The sequence below is a fragment of the Pelophylax lessonae genome (assembly GCF_965119305.1).
Source record: "Pelophylax lessonae genome assembly, chromosome: 6".
Classification (NCBI taxonomy): Eukaryota; Metazoa; Chordata; class Amphibia; order Anura; family Ranidae; genus Pelophylax; species Pelophylax lessonae.
In genome coordinates, this window is record NC_138773.1 from 323264122 (window position 1) to 323282136 (window position 18015).

The 18015-nt window shown below is 45.8% G+C and overlaps 1 protein-coding gene across 1 annotated transcript in view; it reads right to left on the reverse strand.

The window, feature by feature from the left end:
* TFCP2L1 (transcription factor CP2 like 1) overlaps nucleotides 1-18015 on the reverse strand; it is an 82362-nt gene that overhangs the window by 9179 nt on the left and 55168 nt on the right. The window contains exons 9-13 of the mRNA XM_082262193.1: nucleotides 14725-14773; nucleotides 13943-13993; nucleotides 13743-13836; nucleotides 10062-10152; nucleotides 8368-8468 (exon numbers count right to left, since the gene is read on the reverse strand). Of these exons, the coding sequence (XP_082118319.1) occupies nucleotides 8368-8468; nucleotides 10062-10152; nucleotides 13743-13836; nucleotides 13943-13993; nucleotides 14725-14773 (386 nt within the window). The remainder of the gene's footprint in view (nucleotides 1-8367; nucleotides 8469-10061; nucleotides 10153-13742; nucleotides 13837-13942; nucleotides 13994-14724; nucleotides 14774-18015) is intronic.

Genomic DNA, 18015 nt, shown 5'->3' on the forward strand with positions numbered 1-18015 from the left:
CGAAGGAACCGGGACAGCAACTGAATCGGTGGAAACGCGTACATCAGCCTGTACTGATGCCACGGGGCCACTAACGCGTCCGACGCGTCCGCCCGAGGGTCGCGCGTCCTTGCCACGAACCTCTTCACCTTGTAGTTGAGGCGAGACGCGAACAGGTCCACATCTGGAAGACCCCACTTCGCGCACAACATCTGGAAGACAGCCGGGTGGAGAGACCATTCCCCCTGATCCAGGGTCTGGCGACTCAGATAGTCCGCCTGCCAGTTCTCCACTCCCGGAATGTGAACCGCCGTTATCGCCGGGACATGAGTCTCGGCCCAAGACAGAATGTCGGCCACTTCTCGAGCCGCTCGGGCACTCCTGGTGCCCCCTTGGTGGTTGATGTAGGCCACCGCCGTGGCATTGTCCGTCTGCACCCGAACCGGGCAGCCCTGCAGCCGGTCCGTCCAGCGATGAAGACAGAGCCTTATCGCACGCAATTCCAGAATGTTGATCGGGAGGGAAGACTCCCCCTCCGACCAGGTCCCCTGGGCGGACAGAACGCCCAGAACACCACCCCAGCCCGACAGGCTGGCATCCGTGGTGATTATCGTCCACGAGATCGGACGAAACGACTTGCCCCCGGACACCAACGGGGACTGGAGCCACCACAGAAGGTTTTCCCTGGTGCGATGACTCAACGAGATCTGAAGATCCAGAGATTGAGGTCGCCCGTCCCACTTGGACAAGATCTCCGCTTGGAGACCCCGCGTGTGAAACTGCGCGAAAGGAATCGCCTCGAAAGCCGAGATCATCAATCCCAGACATCTCATACACGTCCGCAGAGACGAGTTCGGAACGTCCCTGAGGGACCTGACTTCCTCCTGAAGAGTCCTGAGTTTGTCTTCCGGCAGGAAGACCTTCGCCTGCACCGAGTCCAGTATCATTCCCAGATAGGGAAGACGAACCGACGGACTCAGAGTCGACTTTGGAACATTTATCGTCCAACCGAACTCCTGCAGAGTTTGCATCGTGACAGACAGGTCCTTCTCCAGACCCTGACTGGTCGCAGACCGAATCAGAATGTCGTCCAGATACCCCAGGACAGAAATGCCCTGGGCTCTCAATAATGCCAGAACCGGTGCAAGCACCTTGGTGAAGACCCGCGGAGCCGAGGCGAGCCTAAAGGGCAACGCCACGAACTGGTAGTGATCCTCCGCAATGGCAAATCGAAGGTATCTCTGATGACCCTCGAATATGGGGATGTGAAGATACGCATCCTTCAAATCGATGGAGGCCATGAATTCCCCCGGAACCAGGGCAGCCACCACCGAGCGCAGGGATTCCATGCGGAACTTGCGAACCCGCACAGAGCGGTTCAGAGCTTTCAAGTCCAGAATCGGACGAACCTTGCCCTCCTTTCTGGGCACAGTGAACAGATTGGAATAAAACCCCCGAAATCTGTCCCGATGAGGCACCGGAACCACCACTCCCTGAGCCCTCAGGTCCCGCACCGCCAGGCGCAGATCCCGCAGGCGCTCTGGAGACAGTTGTAGATTTGAGGGAAAAAATCTGCTCTCTGGCCGAGAGAGAAACTCGATCTTGTAACCAGATCGAACGATTTCCAGAACCCATCTGTCCCGCACACGGGCCAACCAGGGCTGAAGAAAACCGAGCAAGCGTCCCCCCACCCCAAAACTGGGTGAGGGCGCCCCTTCAGGCCGAACTGTTATGGGCCGCAGGTCCGGATTGGCCGGACTTCTGTTTTCCAGACCAGGGCTTCTTCTGAGAGCCCTGGCCCTTGAACGGTTTGCCCTTGTAGTGCGGCCGAAAGGCACGAAAGGACCCCTGAGGGGGCCGAAAATTAGCATGCTTCTTCCCAGAAGCCCCCTTAGCCTTGGGGAAATGGGGCAAGAGAGTGCTCTTACCCCCAGTAATCCCCTTAATCAACACATCCAGGGACTCCCCAAAAAGGCGAGACCCATCATAAGGCAGATTGGCTAAGGTTTTACGTGAAGATTGGTCCACCAACCAACATTTCAACCAAACCAGGCGGCGAGACAACACCGCCACGCTGTGCACACGCGCGGCCAACGGAATCAGGTCCAGGTCCGCATCACACAGATACATGACACCCTGGTGGATCTGATCCACCATATCCAGGGTCGCCGCTGAGGCCGAATCGGCCACTAGGACGCGCCTAAGCATCTGCGTCCAACTTGCGATCGCCTGGGCCGCCATGAGAGAAGCAAACAGAGCCTTAAGCATAGAACCCGTAACAGAATAAGTATGACGGGCAAGAGACTCCAGTCTCCTATCCGTGGCATCACGGAAAATAGGGGATCCCTCTGCCGGGATCGCAGTGGCTTTGTTCAAAACCGCAATAGCATGATCTACTGGCGGAGGCACACACCACCGTTCTTCAGTGGCAGGCGAGAAAGGATAACGCAGCTTAAATTTACTTGGTACCGCAAAAGGCTTGCGCAAATCGCGCCATTGGTCCTTAACAGCGCGCTGAAAATCAGCATTGCAGGGAAAGACCTGCGGCGTCCTGCGTTTTCTCTGCGTCCCATAAGCCGCCAAGGCAGCTGGGGGACACACCTCGTCCTGCAAACGTAGCGTCTGCTTAATGGAAGCAATCAACTCATCCATGATTGCAAGCTCTTCAGGCGAGCCAGGGGGAGAATTATCAACCCCCTCAACTTCAGCCTCTACCTCAGACCCCACTAGATCCAGAGAGGAGCGGGACCCCGATAGGGGGGTCCCCGCCAGAACAGCCCCATCACCTTCACCCTCAGAATCAGAGGACAGAGCAACTCTGGGCCGTTTAGTAGATTGAGCAGCCACCAGCATTTGCACCTGTGCAGCAAGGCCAGCCACAATAGTGGCCAAATCCCCCCCTGGGGGGGAAACAGCAGTCCCCTGGCTTTCCACCAAGACTGTGGGAAATTTGCCCTCCTGAGAATCCATTGCCCCTGTATGCCAGACAACCAAGGGTTAACTGCCCCCTTACAGCAAGCGCGGCAAGCGCAGCCCACCGCACCACACTCAGGCACAATGAGACCCCCACAGGGAATATACAGACTGAATACAGGCAATGGAACACAGGAATAGAAGGATAAAACCTGAGGAGACTCCGCTGCTGCTGCTGCCTCGATCGGTGCTTCCAGGAGAGAGGAAGTGATGCTGCCAGGGCGCTCTATGTAAGCCTATGGAGGCTACAAGAAAATGGCCGCCGTGCATGTAAACCATGCGGCCGGAGCGGGCGCCGGTAAAATGGCGCCGTTTGGCGCCGAAATCGCCGCTCCACAGTGCATAAAATCACACACAATATCATCCCATAATATGGATACATGTTAGATCGCCGCAGCGATCGCTGTATATGCCCCAACATGCCATTAAAAACATGCCCCACAGCACACAGCTCCTCACACTGCCCAGCCTGACATACTCAGTGTCATACAGCTCCCCCCCCCCCCTTGCAGCCCACAGCATGCAGCCGAGAGATAGGGAGACAAGCAGTGTGATTAAAGGCAGGTTACACAGTCCCAGACTGAGACCCCCCCAGACAGACAGGTCCCCACATAGATACACTTACCTCACATGGCGTGGGGAACCCGCACAGGCGAACAAGCCGCTGCACATGAGGCAGGGAGAGTCGCTACTCAAGACGCACACAATGGCGGTTCAGAAACCGCACAGCGTCCGGTGAGGTAGCCACCTCACCAATCATCCCTGCACCGAACAGGGATGGGTCGTTCACCGTGCCAGGAGCGTTACCTGGCTGAACGCTCGATGGCAGACTGGGAAGCCACTGACCCACGACCTGCGACCAGGGGGATCAGCCCGAGACCCAGTCCGCATGATCCTCTTCGTCCGAAGAACTAACTAATGCTGACAAAAATAACAGCTAAGTAAAGGTAGAGAGAAAACTCAAACAAAATATCAAAAAGAAGAAAGAGTCTGGGACAAAAAGTCCCAGCACAGAGAGAGCCAGCCACTCCTGACAAGCTAGACATTAAAACTGAGATATGGTTGCAGGAAGTAGGAGGGTATTGACTGAGGGGACCACCCCTTGAGGGTGGGATATGTTAAAGCTTTATTGTTAACATATTCTGTTGCCTAGCTACTCCTTCGGAGCAAAGTCTAATACCCCATATGTGACGAATATGAAGAGGCGGCGACTGTCGGAGGACGTAAGAGAAAAATGGATTTTTCTCTTACCATAAAATCCTTTTCTCTGATGTTCATTGATGGACACAGCTCCATAACTTCTTTGACCCTTGGGTTATGCTGCTCTCCATAGGAGTAGGACTAGGTGTAGACAAATTTGATTACTCCCCTAAGGCAGTCCTAGGGGGTATACTTCCCACTTCTTGCTATAGGACTTTAGTATGCAACAAGCAGTGTCAAAATACATAACCCAACTCAACAGAGGGGTGGGTGCTGTGTCCGTCAATGAATCAATGAACAGCAGAGAAAAGGATTTTATGGTAAGACAAAAATCCAGTTCTCTTTCGTTCATTGATGGACACAGCTTCACATCTTCTTTGACCCATGGGACATCCAAAAGTAGTGCCAACATGAAGGGGGGGGGGGGGGACACAGCAATACACATAATTCCCAAAAGGGCTAAACATAGCCAACCAGGTACACCAGGAGCTCAACCAGGAACAACTGAAGCTCACCAACCAGAAAAACACACCCTCAAGAGGCAGATGCGAGTACATCCACCTTGCAAAACTTTGAATGTACGCACAGGCGACCATGTGGCACACCTGGACTACTGACGCCTGATGACGGAAGGCCCAGGAGGCACTAAGCGCCCTTGTAGAATGTGCCTAATTGCACGTGGTTAGGTCTTACAGTTATGAGGGCAATGTCCACATCCCTATATTGGCATGTAGAAGACAGAAGCAACCTCTAGTGGGACTTTAAAGGGCAAAAACACTCAAACTGTTTAAAATATAGGTTCCAAATTTTATTATACAAATATAATAGAACAAAATCACAAAATGAATAAAAATTGTTGCGGCTAACAAAACGGTGAACAAGACCATACTGTAGCACCAAGGACCCTACTGGGTTGCAGAGACCCAGCACGTTTCAAAGTATTGCAAATATGATGGAATAGGCCTGCACCACCGTCTCCCAAATTTCCAGGATATTGGATCAGCAGACTGGACTCCTCCCAAGTCCAAACCCCTTGAGCCGAAGCTGTGCCCAAGACATCTCCCCACCCAGACAGGCTGGCGGACGGTGGTTTCCACGGACAAGTACAGGGGAAGAAAGGGCTTTTCCTGTTGAAGCGCCAGGGAACAGAGCCACCAAATCAATCCCCTTGCACCCTGGCTCAATCATATTGTCCAAAGATTGAGGATTCTTGTCCCATTTGGCAAGAATCTCCTTTTGCAGAGGCCTGGTATGGATAGAGCAAACGACACTGCCTCGAAGGTGGAGACCATCAATCCCAGCACCTGCATGCAAGTCCTGAGAGACAACCGACAGTTGAACAACAGGAGCCCGAATCACATGCTGCAACTTCAGCAGTTTTGCCTCCGGAAGAAACACCCTGGCTGAGGATGAATCCAACCGTCAGTCCCAGGTAGTTGGACGGAGTCCGAGCTGATTTCTGAAAATTCCGTTTCCAGCCAAACTCTTGTAGAGTTCGCAAAGTGATGTCCACATTGTCTTTTAAGACAGACGGAGAGACTCTGCTCGCAGAAGGAGATCGTCCAGGTACCCCAATACCATGATCTCTCTCTGCCTGAGCAAGGCTAACACCGGGGGCCAGTACTTTTGTGAACACCTGAGGAGCTGAGGCGGTACCCAAGGGTAATGCCACAAATTGATAATGCTCCTTTCCCACGGCAAAGCAAAGAAAATGCTGGTGCCTGACATATATTGGTATTTGAAGGTAAGCGTCCTTGATAAGTCCGGCAGTTGATTGAAGTTCTCACAGGAAGAGAAAATAATAAAATAAAAAAAAATCCATTTAAAAAAAAGGGAAAAAAATGCCAGGACCAGAGATCTTAGCAAGGAGTCCTTACTCCCGACTAGGCAGAAAAAACTGAAGTCCTATTGCAGGAAGTGGGAAGTATACCCCCTAGGACTGCCCTAGGGGAGCAGTCAAATTGGTTTCCACCTTGTCCTACTCCTATGGAGAGCAGCATAACCCAAGAGTCAAAGAATATATGGAGCTGTGCCCATCAATGAATGAAAGAGAAAAGAAAATGCATCTGTTTTAATGTAATGGTGTGCATCCATAAATATCAAGATTCCATTATCTGGTAGTAGGCGCTTCAAGGACACCTTTATACCTTCAGCTTAAAGACCGGACCAGTGTTCTTAATCATATGGGTGACTGAACCAATGTGCAAGGAGAACGAGAGCTAAGGCTCTTTTGGCCCTATTTCTCTTGTAGGTCGCAGGAGTTTACATTGTTCTGCACTCCTGTGACCCATATGACGTTACTCAGTCAGTCCAGACTCTGGAGGGATCCAGACTTTAATGTCAGGATCCACCCAGATTCCTGACCGGCAGCTGGCTCAGCTTCTTGCCACGCCACTGAGAGCCTGAGCAAGCTGCTCCCACCCCCTCCACAGTCCAGCACTTTAGCATGTGCTGGAGCGGCAGAGCAGAAAGCCAATAACTGAGTCACTCCTCTCCGCTCAGAGTACACCGAGAACTGAGCAATCAGCGGTCTTTGATCGCATAGTTCAGTCCAGTCCAGAGGAGGCAGAGGACAGATGCAGCATCACATCGATTTTGCATCCGTCTAAGGTGAATATGGATGTTTTTTCCAAAGCTGACATTTCTCAAACTAGTGGCATCTAAGGCAAGTGGAGGAAGGCCTAAAAGGAAGGAAGGGAGAAGAAGAAGGAAGAAAGAAAGAAAGAAAGAAAGGAAGGGAGAAGAAGAAGGAAGAAAGAAAAGAAGGGAGAAAGAAAAGGGAGACGAAGGAAGAAAGAAAAGAAGGGAGAAGAAGAAGGAAGGGAGAAGAAGAAGGAAGGGAGAAGAAGAAGGAAGGGAGAAGAAGAAGGAAGGGAGAAGAAGAAGGAAGGGAGAAGAAGAAGGAAGGGAGAAGAAGAAGGAAGGGAGAAGAAGAAGGAAGGGAGAAGAAGAAGGAAGGGAGAAGAAGAAGGAAGAAAAAGAAAGAAAGAAAGAAAGAAAGAAAGAAAGAAAGAAAGAAAGAAAGAAAGAAAGAAAGAAAGAAAGAAAGAAAGAAAGAAAAAGAAAGAAAAAGAAAGAAAAAGAAAGAGAGAAAAAGAAAGAAAGAAAGAAAAAGAAAGAAAAAGAAAGAAAGAAAAAGAAAGAAAGAAAGAAAAAGAAAGAGAGAAGAAAGAAAGAAAGAAAGGGAGAAGAAAGAAAGGGAGAAGAAGGAAGAAAGAAAGAAAGGAAGGGAGAAGAAGGAAGAAAGAAAGAAAGAAAGAAAGAGAGAAGAAGAAGGAAGAAAGAAAGAAAGGAAGGGAGAAGAAGGAAGGAAGGAAGAAAGAAAGAAAGGAAGGGAGAAGAAGAAGGAAGAAAGAAAGGGAGAAGAAGAAGGGAGAAGAAGAAGGGAGAAAGAAAGAAAGAAAGGAAGGGAGAAAGAAGAAGGGAGAAAGAAGAAGGGAGAAAGAAGAAGGGAGAAAGAAGAAGGGAGAAAGAAGAAGGGAGAAAGAAAAGAAGGGAGAAAGAAAAGGGAGACGAAGGAAGAAAGAAAAGAAGGGAGAAGAAGAAGGAAGGGAGAAGAAGAAGGAAGGGAGAAGAAGAAGGAAGGGAGAAGAAGAAGGAAGGGAGAAGAAGAAGGAAGGGAGAAGAAGAAGGAAGGGAGAAGAAGAAGGAAGGGAGAAGAAGAAGGAAGGGAGAAGAAGAAGGAAGGGAGAAGAAGAAGGAAGAAAAAGAAAGAAAGAAAGAAAGAAAGAAAGAAAGAAAGAAAGAAAGAAAGAAAGAAAGAAAGAAAGAAAGAAAGGGAGAAGAAATGAAGGGAGAAGAAGAAGGAAGAAAGAAAGGAAGGGAGAAGAAGAAGGAAGAAAGGAAGGAAGGAAGGAAGGGAGAAGAAGAAGGAAGAAAGGAAGGAAGCTTCGGGAAACACTACAAAATGAGGCATTGCAGAGCTCTGATAAAAAGCTTATTTTTTTTTTTTTTTTTTTTAAATGACCATAATAAATGCCATGAAGGGTGATCGGCCCCAGGATATAAACAGAACTGTGCTGCACACCAGTTATACAAAAGGTTTCCATTACTGTAGCGATGGATTCACTAACCCATATTTGAATAATTAGTACATCTAAGGCCAAAACTTGAGTGGGGGGTCTTACTCAAACATTCGTGTTCCTTGGACTGTTTTTCCAAATTTAAAAAACTATGGCATACCCATTTTTGCTGTACAGAAACAAAACCGCTTACCACACACAGAGGTGTCGTTGAGCTCCCGTTTGTGCTGCAGGTTTGTGCGGTTTTGTTCCGATTCATGGCAGACATAAATAGTCAGTCTGGGCCTCACATTCCTGTGGCAAAGGAGGAGAAAAATGAGCCATTTAAAAGGGCAAGTGAAATTTGGAGCGGCTGCCATTGATTACATCTTCTGCAAGTACTAGTTTTCTGACTAACATTGCTTCATCACTGTTTACCGATCCAGAACAGGTATGCAGATTAGTTCAAAGCTTTGGGTGGGGGGTGTTGACTTGCCCAAATATGTGTGAACTACTGTCTCAGATGTGTGGTTGCACTCTTAGAGAACATGCATTATTCCTTGCCACACATTGGCACGGCTACTTTATGGCCAAGAGTAGCGAGATTATGGATTTTTTTGTTATATTCCTGTCAGGATACCAGCACTCCACACATAGTTGATCAGACCTATAGGGGGTATTCCGAGGAGGATGTTCTGTAACCACGATTAATGCTGGCTATACACTATATGAAAAATCGTCCGAAATTCCGTCATTTGGACAGGTTATTCTATTTTCGGCTAGTTAATGGGCACGAAATCGGTATTCGGTTGTAACATTTCTGAACCGAAAAACGAACGATAAATTGAAAAGGTAATGCGTTTCGTCAAAACTGGCTGCATTAGCTTTATATGAAAAAAAAAAAAAAATTAAAACCTAGATTTATGTCCACTGAATGATCAGTCATTACATGATGGCACTAGCGTTTGCTCTAATGGCCAGGTGTTCATTTTTCGAAAATGAGTTTGAACGATTTTTCGTATAGTGCAAACTATGGCCCTCCAGTTGTTTAGAAACTACAATTCCCATCACGTCTAGTCATGTCTGAATGTCAGAGTTTTACAATGCCTCATAGGATGCGACTTCAATACTTTTCCTACTTGCGGACATGTAATAAGCAACGGAGTGGAGAAATGTCACAATCAGCAGCTGGAAGACCATAGTTTGAGGATCCCTGGTATAGTGTATGGCCAGCTTAAGGCTATTAGTCGCTGTCACTTTTGCACAGGATTGCAGAAAGTGTATCATAAATAGGACTTTTAAATTCAAGTGGATTCTTTCAAACCTAATTTTTCCTTGGAAGTGCGTATGATTAAAGAACTTACTTTACATTTTGATTTTAGTAAAATCATGTACTTAAGACCCCCAGTATAAGGCGAAAGCTAGTGATTCATGGTTGTGACATTTATCCCCTCCGTTGCTTATTAGAGGTCCATGAATTGGGAAAAGTGTTGAAGTCACAGACTCTTAGGCAACTAAAATTTAGGTCGGTCAGCAACGCTGGTCTCCAATTTTCTCCGTAAAGGCTCTGCCTTTAGGGCGAACTTACATTGCTCCACTGTGCTTTTGCTAAAGCGCAGCCAACACGTGGTTCTCGTGCAGGTTATCTGCATGCTTTCCCATAGACTTCTATGAGTCCTGTGGTTTTGATGTGGTTTCAGAAAGTGTACCAAAAATCCTGCATGCTTGGTGCACTTTCTGAAACCGCATAAAAAATTATGGGACACCATAGAGGTCTATGGGAAGCACGCAGCTAACTTACAGGTCAGCTGCATTTTGCCCAAAGCACATTGGGACTGCATCGGGTCAATGTGACGCTGCCCTTAATCCCGTCTGTTATCACTAGGCTGCCAACACAGACATACCAACCTTCCTTTTACTGCATTAAAGAGCCGGATACCGTCCGGGGGGCCACAGACTTGGATGAAATCCTCTTTGGACATCTTTAATAAGTCGGCACCTAAAGAAGTAAAATTTCTGTGGTCACATGAAAATTCTTCTTCCAACAGCTCAACACAGGACAAAAGCCATCAGCAAATATGGTTAAAGTATACTTTAGCCCCAGTACCAGAAGGTTAAACACCGTTCAGGGAGTGCTGACACTTAAGGTGGCTTAGACCAGACTGTTTAACCAATTCAAGACTACAATACGTTCTATATATTATATATATATATATACACAAACATACATATACATATGCGGTTTTGATTAGGTTTTCCAGGGCTAAGGCTGTAGCCCCTGCCCCTTGCCGGTGTTTCTCGGGCTTACCATTCTCACCCAGGAGAGTAAACAGTCAGGCGGTTGGAGCAGCTAGCTATAGAGGTGAAAAGACCAGATGGTCTCTGCTAACCTCTATGATCTCTGAGCCCAGGAGCGATGTCATGACGTCACGTCTGGTTTAGGGCAGATGTATACATTTTCTTTTGGAAAAGCATCAGATCAATTTTAATTATCTAATGCTTTCAAAGGTAGAGGAAAGATATTGGGGTCTTATAGACCCCATATATCTCCATAAAGGGGCCCTGTCACGCTTGTTTTATAACCAGGGATGTTTACATTTCCTGAGATAGCAATAAAAGTGATAAAACATTTTTTTAAAGGGAGCGTTAAAAAAATATTTTTTAATAAATGTAATTTTTTTTTTTTAAAGCACTCCCATCCCCCCCATGCAAAGACCAACGCATACGTAGGTTGGACACGCTTATGTAAGCTGTGTTCATAGAACACGTGAGGTATTGCTGTGAACATAGTGAGAGCAATAATTATAGCGCTAGACCTCCTATGCAACTCTAAACTGGTAAACTGTAAAACATTTTAAAGAGTCGACTATGGAGATTAGTACAAGTATCGAGTAGTAGATTAGTATAAGTATAGAGTAGATATAAGTATCGTAGTTTGTCGCCATTCCACGAGCGTGGGCATTTTTTAGGCGTGACAGGTTAGGAATCCATTTACTTGGCGTAACATCTTTTATATTTTACCAAAAAAATTGGGATATATATATATATATATATATATATATAGTGTTTTTTGCATTAAAATTCATTAAAGTGTATTAAAAAAAATAAAAATAATAAAGGTCACCATGTGCCAAAAATTGCATCAATCTCTCTTATTTTTTCTTTTTTTTGTAAATATGCTTGGGGTTCCAAGTAATTCAAGCAAAAAAATACAGATTACTTTACTACATTTTAAAATTGTTAGAACAGGTCTGGTCTTAAAGTGGTTAAAGTGACAGTTGGTACATCTATAAAAATCCGTGTTTAAATGCATTTTTTTATAGGAGTTGCCTTTAAAGTAAATCATGAACTTATTTGCTCCCTTAAGGTCCGTTACATTGCACTGAAAGCAGTCCGTTATAAGAGATACATGTTCCTGTTGATCTTAGGCAGAGGACACAGGATAGCTCTGAATTTCTAACACTCCCTGTGTTCTTAAAAGTCTATTTATCCCTCCTTGTCCTCATCCTTGACTATGCCATAGGGATCTGACACCTACTCAGCACCTTCCTGTCCCATCTGCTATTATTGCAGCTTACTCACAGCAAGCATCAGTATAACTTTCAGCTCTGAGCTGAAGAAATGAATGAACAAAACTGATATTCTATATTCGGTCTTATATATGTTAATGCAACTCTTCCATCCTGCAATTTGCAGCCTAAAAGCTGCTGTGGAGTAAGTCCCATTAGGCTCACAAGGCCATCTGCCAATGGAACTACAAGTCCCTACCAACTACTAGCAACTGGCATGACATTATCTAATCGGAAGAGCTGTGTCTATAAAGGTGTGGATTCTAAATCAAGTTTGGCAGCTTTGTTCCACCCGTTCATCCAAATGTTGTGCAACGAATGTCCTCTCGAGTGTGCCAGCAATGTTCTGCCAAGGACACTCCTCGCAGTTGACAGGCTAATAAGAATCAGTTACAGAGAAGTCAGACATTTTCATAGTAACATGAAAGATGCTATAAACAGTAATCCTCCATAGATACTGGGGGCGATCCAAAAGATGCTGGGGGCGATCCAAAAGCCTTCCATGGGAAGTTTGTGCAAGTCAGTACAAAGGGGGACTGTGTCCACTGGCTCTCCCTGGTTAAGGAAGAGACTCTGCTATCTCTTTATTTAATTAGCAAAGCTTTTCTGCATACTCCTGATCAAGGCTTTTATTTTACTTAGTCAGTAAAGGTTAAAAGCTTTGTTCGATTTTCACTTGCTTTCCATTATCCGGATAAGATATTACCCCTTTATGGATGCAGGTACAGGCACTGCAAAGTACGCTGTTGGCCTTCTAGGCAGTGCCAGGACAAGGTCATCTAGAGCCCAGGACAAAAACATGCCCTATCCCCACCCCAAAAAAAAAAAAAAATATTGAGTGCTTATCAGCACGCTTCGCTCAAATCCTCTAATTCCACAAAATGCTCCCAACCTAATTCCCCCAACCTCCCCCACCCAAAAAAAAAGCAGCGGTCTAATGTGCCAAGGGTCAGCTGTGAATGTTGTCATACTCAGTGCAGGGTATGGTCTATGTTCAAGAGGGCGTTCTAAGGCCCCCCAGACCTTGAAGAATTTGGTGCGAGTCTTCAAGTATGGAAGGGAGATTCTCGTGAACCATAGTCACCATGAGCCTGTGCTGAACTTCAGCAAAATTGAGAAACTGTTGTCGCCAGGCTCTTGCCAACATCTGCCAGGGTGCCAGGAACCCAACCCCCACCAGCTTTCTCTGAAAGCTAGCGAGGGTCGGAATTGGTTTATGCAGTACAGCCTCCCAGGGGTTATGGGCGAGGGAGATATTCTGGACCGACCTGATCATGGTGCATAATCGTGTCCGGAGTCGGATCACTTTGGGGCATGACCAGATATGGAGAAGGGTTCCTTACAATCCCTGAAAGCACATTGTGGAGGCAATGGGGGCAAGTACCAACCCAAGTACTTTTTATGCATGCTCTTGAGCCGCTCAGTGGATTTTTGGCAGATTAGATTTTTTTTTGGAGTTTTCAAAATGTTCAAAATTTTCCATGGTATACTTAACAGAGCAAATAAGTGTTAAGGTTTACATACCAAGATTATACGCTTCCTCACCCTTGCCTTTAACTGTATTAATTTTGCTGTAGCATCATAAGAGTGGTCCAGCTGCTGTGCACCCCTCCCAGAGTTTTAGTGTGCCCAGAAAGGATAGGTGCAACGCTAAGCCCCACTGCCTGCAGTCTGTCACTATCTATGGTAGGCTGCAGCTGGACAGGGCTGAACGCTGTACTCTCGTTTAAGGTCTTATGCATTCAGGGATAAATGCCCAAATGAGACCTGTGTTCTGGTAGGCTGCAGCTGGACAGGGCTGAACGCTGTACTCTGGTTTAGGGTCTTAGGTGTTAAGAGACAAATGCCAAAACGAAGACCTGTGTTCCCGGCGTTCTGTCATGCCAGATGGTGTTGACCCAGTATTATTGTATTCCTTCCCTCTCTCCATGTGACTGTTTGGGATTGGTGAATGGCCACCAAGATTTTCTACAGAAGCATCTTTAGAAAAATAAAAAAGCCACGAGACACTATAGCATACCTGAGAAATTAGACAGAAGTCTGCAATACTGAGGAAACCTATTGCGTTGCAGCCACTGCTGCACCTCTTGCATAGATGCAGACGCCACAAGATACTGCAGAAAAAAAAAAAAAAAAAAAACGACTACAGTTAGAATGTTACACACCAGGGACCTTCACAACCTCTGAACATTTGGATGTTCAAGTAAAACCTGAAGTTACCTTTCCTTTATCCTCCTGATTCCAAGCCTCATTGTTAAATGCAGACCCTTTCTATTGTGAAAAAAAAAAAGAATAAAAAAATAGTTACTGGGGTGATTAAAGTGTCACTAAAGAAAAATTATATATATATATATATATATATATATATATATATATATATATATATATATATATATATATATATATATATATATATATATATATGCCTATATGTTTCTAATCTCCCTCATAGCAAGCGAATTGCTCTGGGGGCACTCAACAGGGCAGGTAAGTATAACCGGTTTGTTATTTTTAACAAAAAAACCCACTTTAATTTCTTTTATGCCTGTGGATAAACTTCATTCTTCCATTGTAATATCTACCTTTGTAGCCCCCCATTCACATGCACTGAGAGCAAATACTAAGTGTATGGGAGGGGTCACTTAGCCTTCATATTAGTCTAGTTAGTAAAGCAGAATGAGGGTTATAAAGGGGGGTTATAAAGGATACAAACTCAGCAAAAAAATAAAAAAAATTAAAAAAAAGCAGCTGCAGCTATGGACTGCAGATACACACATTATCAAATGAAGAATACTAGATCAACAATACCAATACAGCGTTTAGATTCAGTGAATAATGTTCTTTACTTTCAATACTTAAGATCAGGATTGTGACTTTAGTTCTCATTTAAATGTGTTCAAAAGGAATCAGATAACACACAGGGACTCGTACTAGCCCGGTTGACAGGCAAGCACTTTTTTGCTTTAAGTGTGTTAAAGGTCCCAGATTTCAAGCATATTTACCTCATTTCTAACAGGAGGTTGCTCCACCTGAGGGGTTGGAGAACAGTTGCTGAAACAAGAAAAATGACAATTAGAAACAGGATTCCACAAGAATTAGGTGTGTCGCTGTCCACAGGAGTGGTGCTGAACACCTGCAGGGCTTAGCAAGACCTCAAACCCCACGTAGCGCTGACACACCCAGGCTTCTGTCCTGATGCAAGTTATCTGCCCTTTGGTCTACAAAACAATTAGGCAGCCCAGCGTCTCCTGTATACAAACAGGAGACACTATGGAGGAAAAAAAAAAAAGACACACACAAGACTGGCAGTTTTTTGGTCTACGGTTCAAGTAGCGTGTCACTCTTCATGTATGTGGGGGTGGGGAGGAAAAAGTTGAACAGTATAAGAACATACCTCACTCCTGATAACCCCCCCCCCCATTTTTCTTTTTGCCTCCGCCCTTCCACCGCAGTCTACTTATACCCCTTTCCCATACTCCTCGTGCCTTATTCCCCCCCCCCCCCCCTCCATTATATTACTGCCTTATCTCTGCCCCTACCACACCTTCCAAATGTATTACCAAGTCATCACACCCCACCCCAATCTCGCTTTTAGCATATGGTTTCACCACCTTAAAGCAGAGCTCCACCTTAAAGGTGGAAGCTCTGCTTGCTTCCTTCCTTCCCCCCTCCCCCTCTTCCGCTGGCACCTTTGAGGAGGAAGCGGATACCTGTCAAAACCAGGTACTCTCTCCCACTTCCAGGTAAGATCAGCATAGTTGTGTGGCGATCACGCAATTTCCGGCCCCTCCTCCTCTGCCTTCTGGGAGAAACACAGGTCCTAGAAGATAACAACCATTCAGAAAGCGCAGCGCGACTCCCGCATGCGCAGTGGGAAATAGACTTCTTGTTACCCTTCGTGAAGATGCCGGTGCCTGCGCCTGGAGCCAATGGACTGATCAGCTTCAGGTGCCGACATTGCAGGATTTCTGGACAGGTAAAAGGTCATATTAGGAGTCAGCAGATACAGTATTTGTAGGTTGACTTAATTTTTTTTACCCCCAGGCTGGAACTCCTCTAAGCTCCGTATACACCGGCCGAATGTCGGTATTCGGCCCGTGTGTATGACAGCCAGTCCAGCTTCTGTTGAAGGGGCATGACATGAAAGAGTTCTACCAATTGGCACCCAGTTCGTTTTGGCGGAAGGGGGGGGGGGGGGGCTGTTCCCCTGTCAGAACAACCCGCTGGGTTGAACGAAAAAAAACACCACAATGGATAGTGTGTAGCAGGCTTTAGCCCTACTTGAGAAACATCAAAGTCTACATCCACTGTGCTATTCACTATATGTACCATCATCATTACTTATTTTACTCATCTCTATGTATCGTTTTACTTTTTCTGCTTAAATTTTGTGCTCACAATGGAATTTTTTGTGTTTGTGTGGAGCCCACTATGGTGTAGGTTTCTTAACCACTTTGCCGCTGCTCACTAGAGCTCTACTGCGGCAAAGTGGCTCTTGTAGGTCTGACGACGTAGACCTACGTTGGCAGACACTCCCCATTACCCATCGCTCCCGCTGTATTCAGTCACAGCGGGAGTCGGGCCAGGGGAGGAGTGGCGGTGATCGCCGCTGCTCTTCCCCGAACGTCGGGGAATAGAGTCTGGAGATCCGCCCCCTTGTGTAAACAAAGCGGGCGGATCTCCTAAGTGACAGGCAGGGTCAGATTGAAGGGTTCAGCATAGCTCAACCTGCGATCTGTCCTTGTGTCACTCATTCACCTCCCCCCACACACGTCAGTAAGCACCAGGCATACATTAACCCCTCCCTCTCCAATAAAATTAACCCCTTACCTGCCTGTCATTTTTATAGTAACAGTGCATATTTATAGCACTGATTACTGTAGTAATGTCACTGGTACCCCCAAAAGTGTCAAAAATGTCAGTCAGGGGTCCGATCTGTCCGCCGCAATGTCGCAGTCCCGCAATAAAAAAAAAAAAAAAAAAAAAAAAACAGATCGCCATTACTCGTTAAAAAAAAAAAAAAAAAACAAAAACGACAGAAATCTTTCCCTTAGTAAACGCAATAACTTTTGCGCAAACCAATCAAAATACGCTTATTGCGATTTTTTATTACCAAAAATATGTAGCAGAAAACAAATTAGCCTAAAATGATAAAAAAAATTTGATTTTTACATTTTTTTTGGGGGGGGGGGGGGGGGTTTCATATAAAAAAAAAATGTGAAAAATATTGTTAATTTTTCAAAATTGTCGCTCTTTTTTTGTTTATAGCCCAAAAAATAAAAATCGCACAGGTGATCAAATACCACCAAAAGAAAGCTCTGTTTGTGGGGAAAAGGACGTAAATTTCGTTTGAGTACGGCGTTGCATGACCGCGCAATTGTCAGTTAAATTCGCACAGTGCCGAATCGCAAAAAGTGGCCTGGACGTAAGACAGCAAAATCCTCCGGTGGTAAAGTGGTTAAAGGACAGGTTCCTGCTTATCTTTAGGAGCACGTTACACTCATTAAGGGTGTTAGCATGTAACATGCTCCTATTCACCCACCTGCCTACCACCGCCAGCAGGCAGTTGTTCCTCCCCCTGCATCCGCTGTTACATTTTGAAAATGGCACAGCGGTGTGGGGTTACACCCCGGCAGCCAAGTCATCCATTCACAGTAATCTGTGAATGAAGAAATTACAAGTCAAGTCTTCCACCACAGCAGACTATAGTTTATAATGAATTGAGGGCGCTAATGAGTTCACTCCTAGTTCATTTTTAAAAGCCCTGCAGCTTTCAAACTGACAGCTTGTATGGAGGCAATTAAGGAATATGGTGGAAAGCTGTAAGGCTTGCCTGCAGGAGTCGGACATTGTACCCACGGTCCAATGCTGTGCAGGCTCTTGTGAAAAAAAAAATATGCACATTTTTCCCTGCAAAAATATGTGCATTTATTTTTTTCACAAAAGGTGAGCTTAGCCTTTAAGCCAAGACAAGTCATGACAGTGACTATAACACAATACTGTATAAACACACACGTCCATGCCCCCTTATAGCTTTTAAACGTTCGGGACCTTTAACCCCTAAAGAAATATTTATGCCTAGGGCACCCTGTGGTCTAGTGTGAGTATATTTCCACGATAGGACCCAAATATATTACTATGTCCTAAGGCCCCCCCCCTGCCTCCATGACATTCACTTTGTAATCCAATAACTTCTCTTCTCAAGAAATGCAAGTGTTAAAGCAGATCTACACCCTTTAAAAGAGAAGTATGGTGTTTCATCTGATGCTGCATGAGTATATATACATACATTA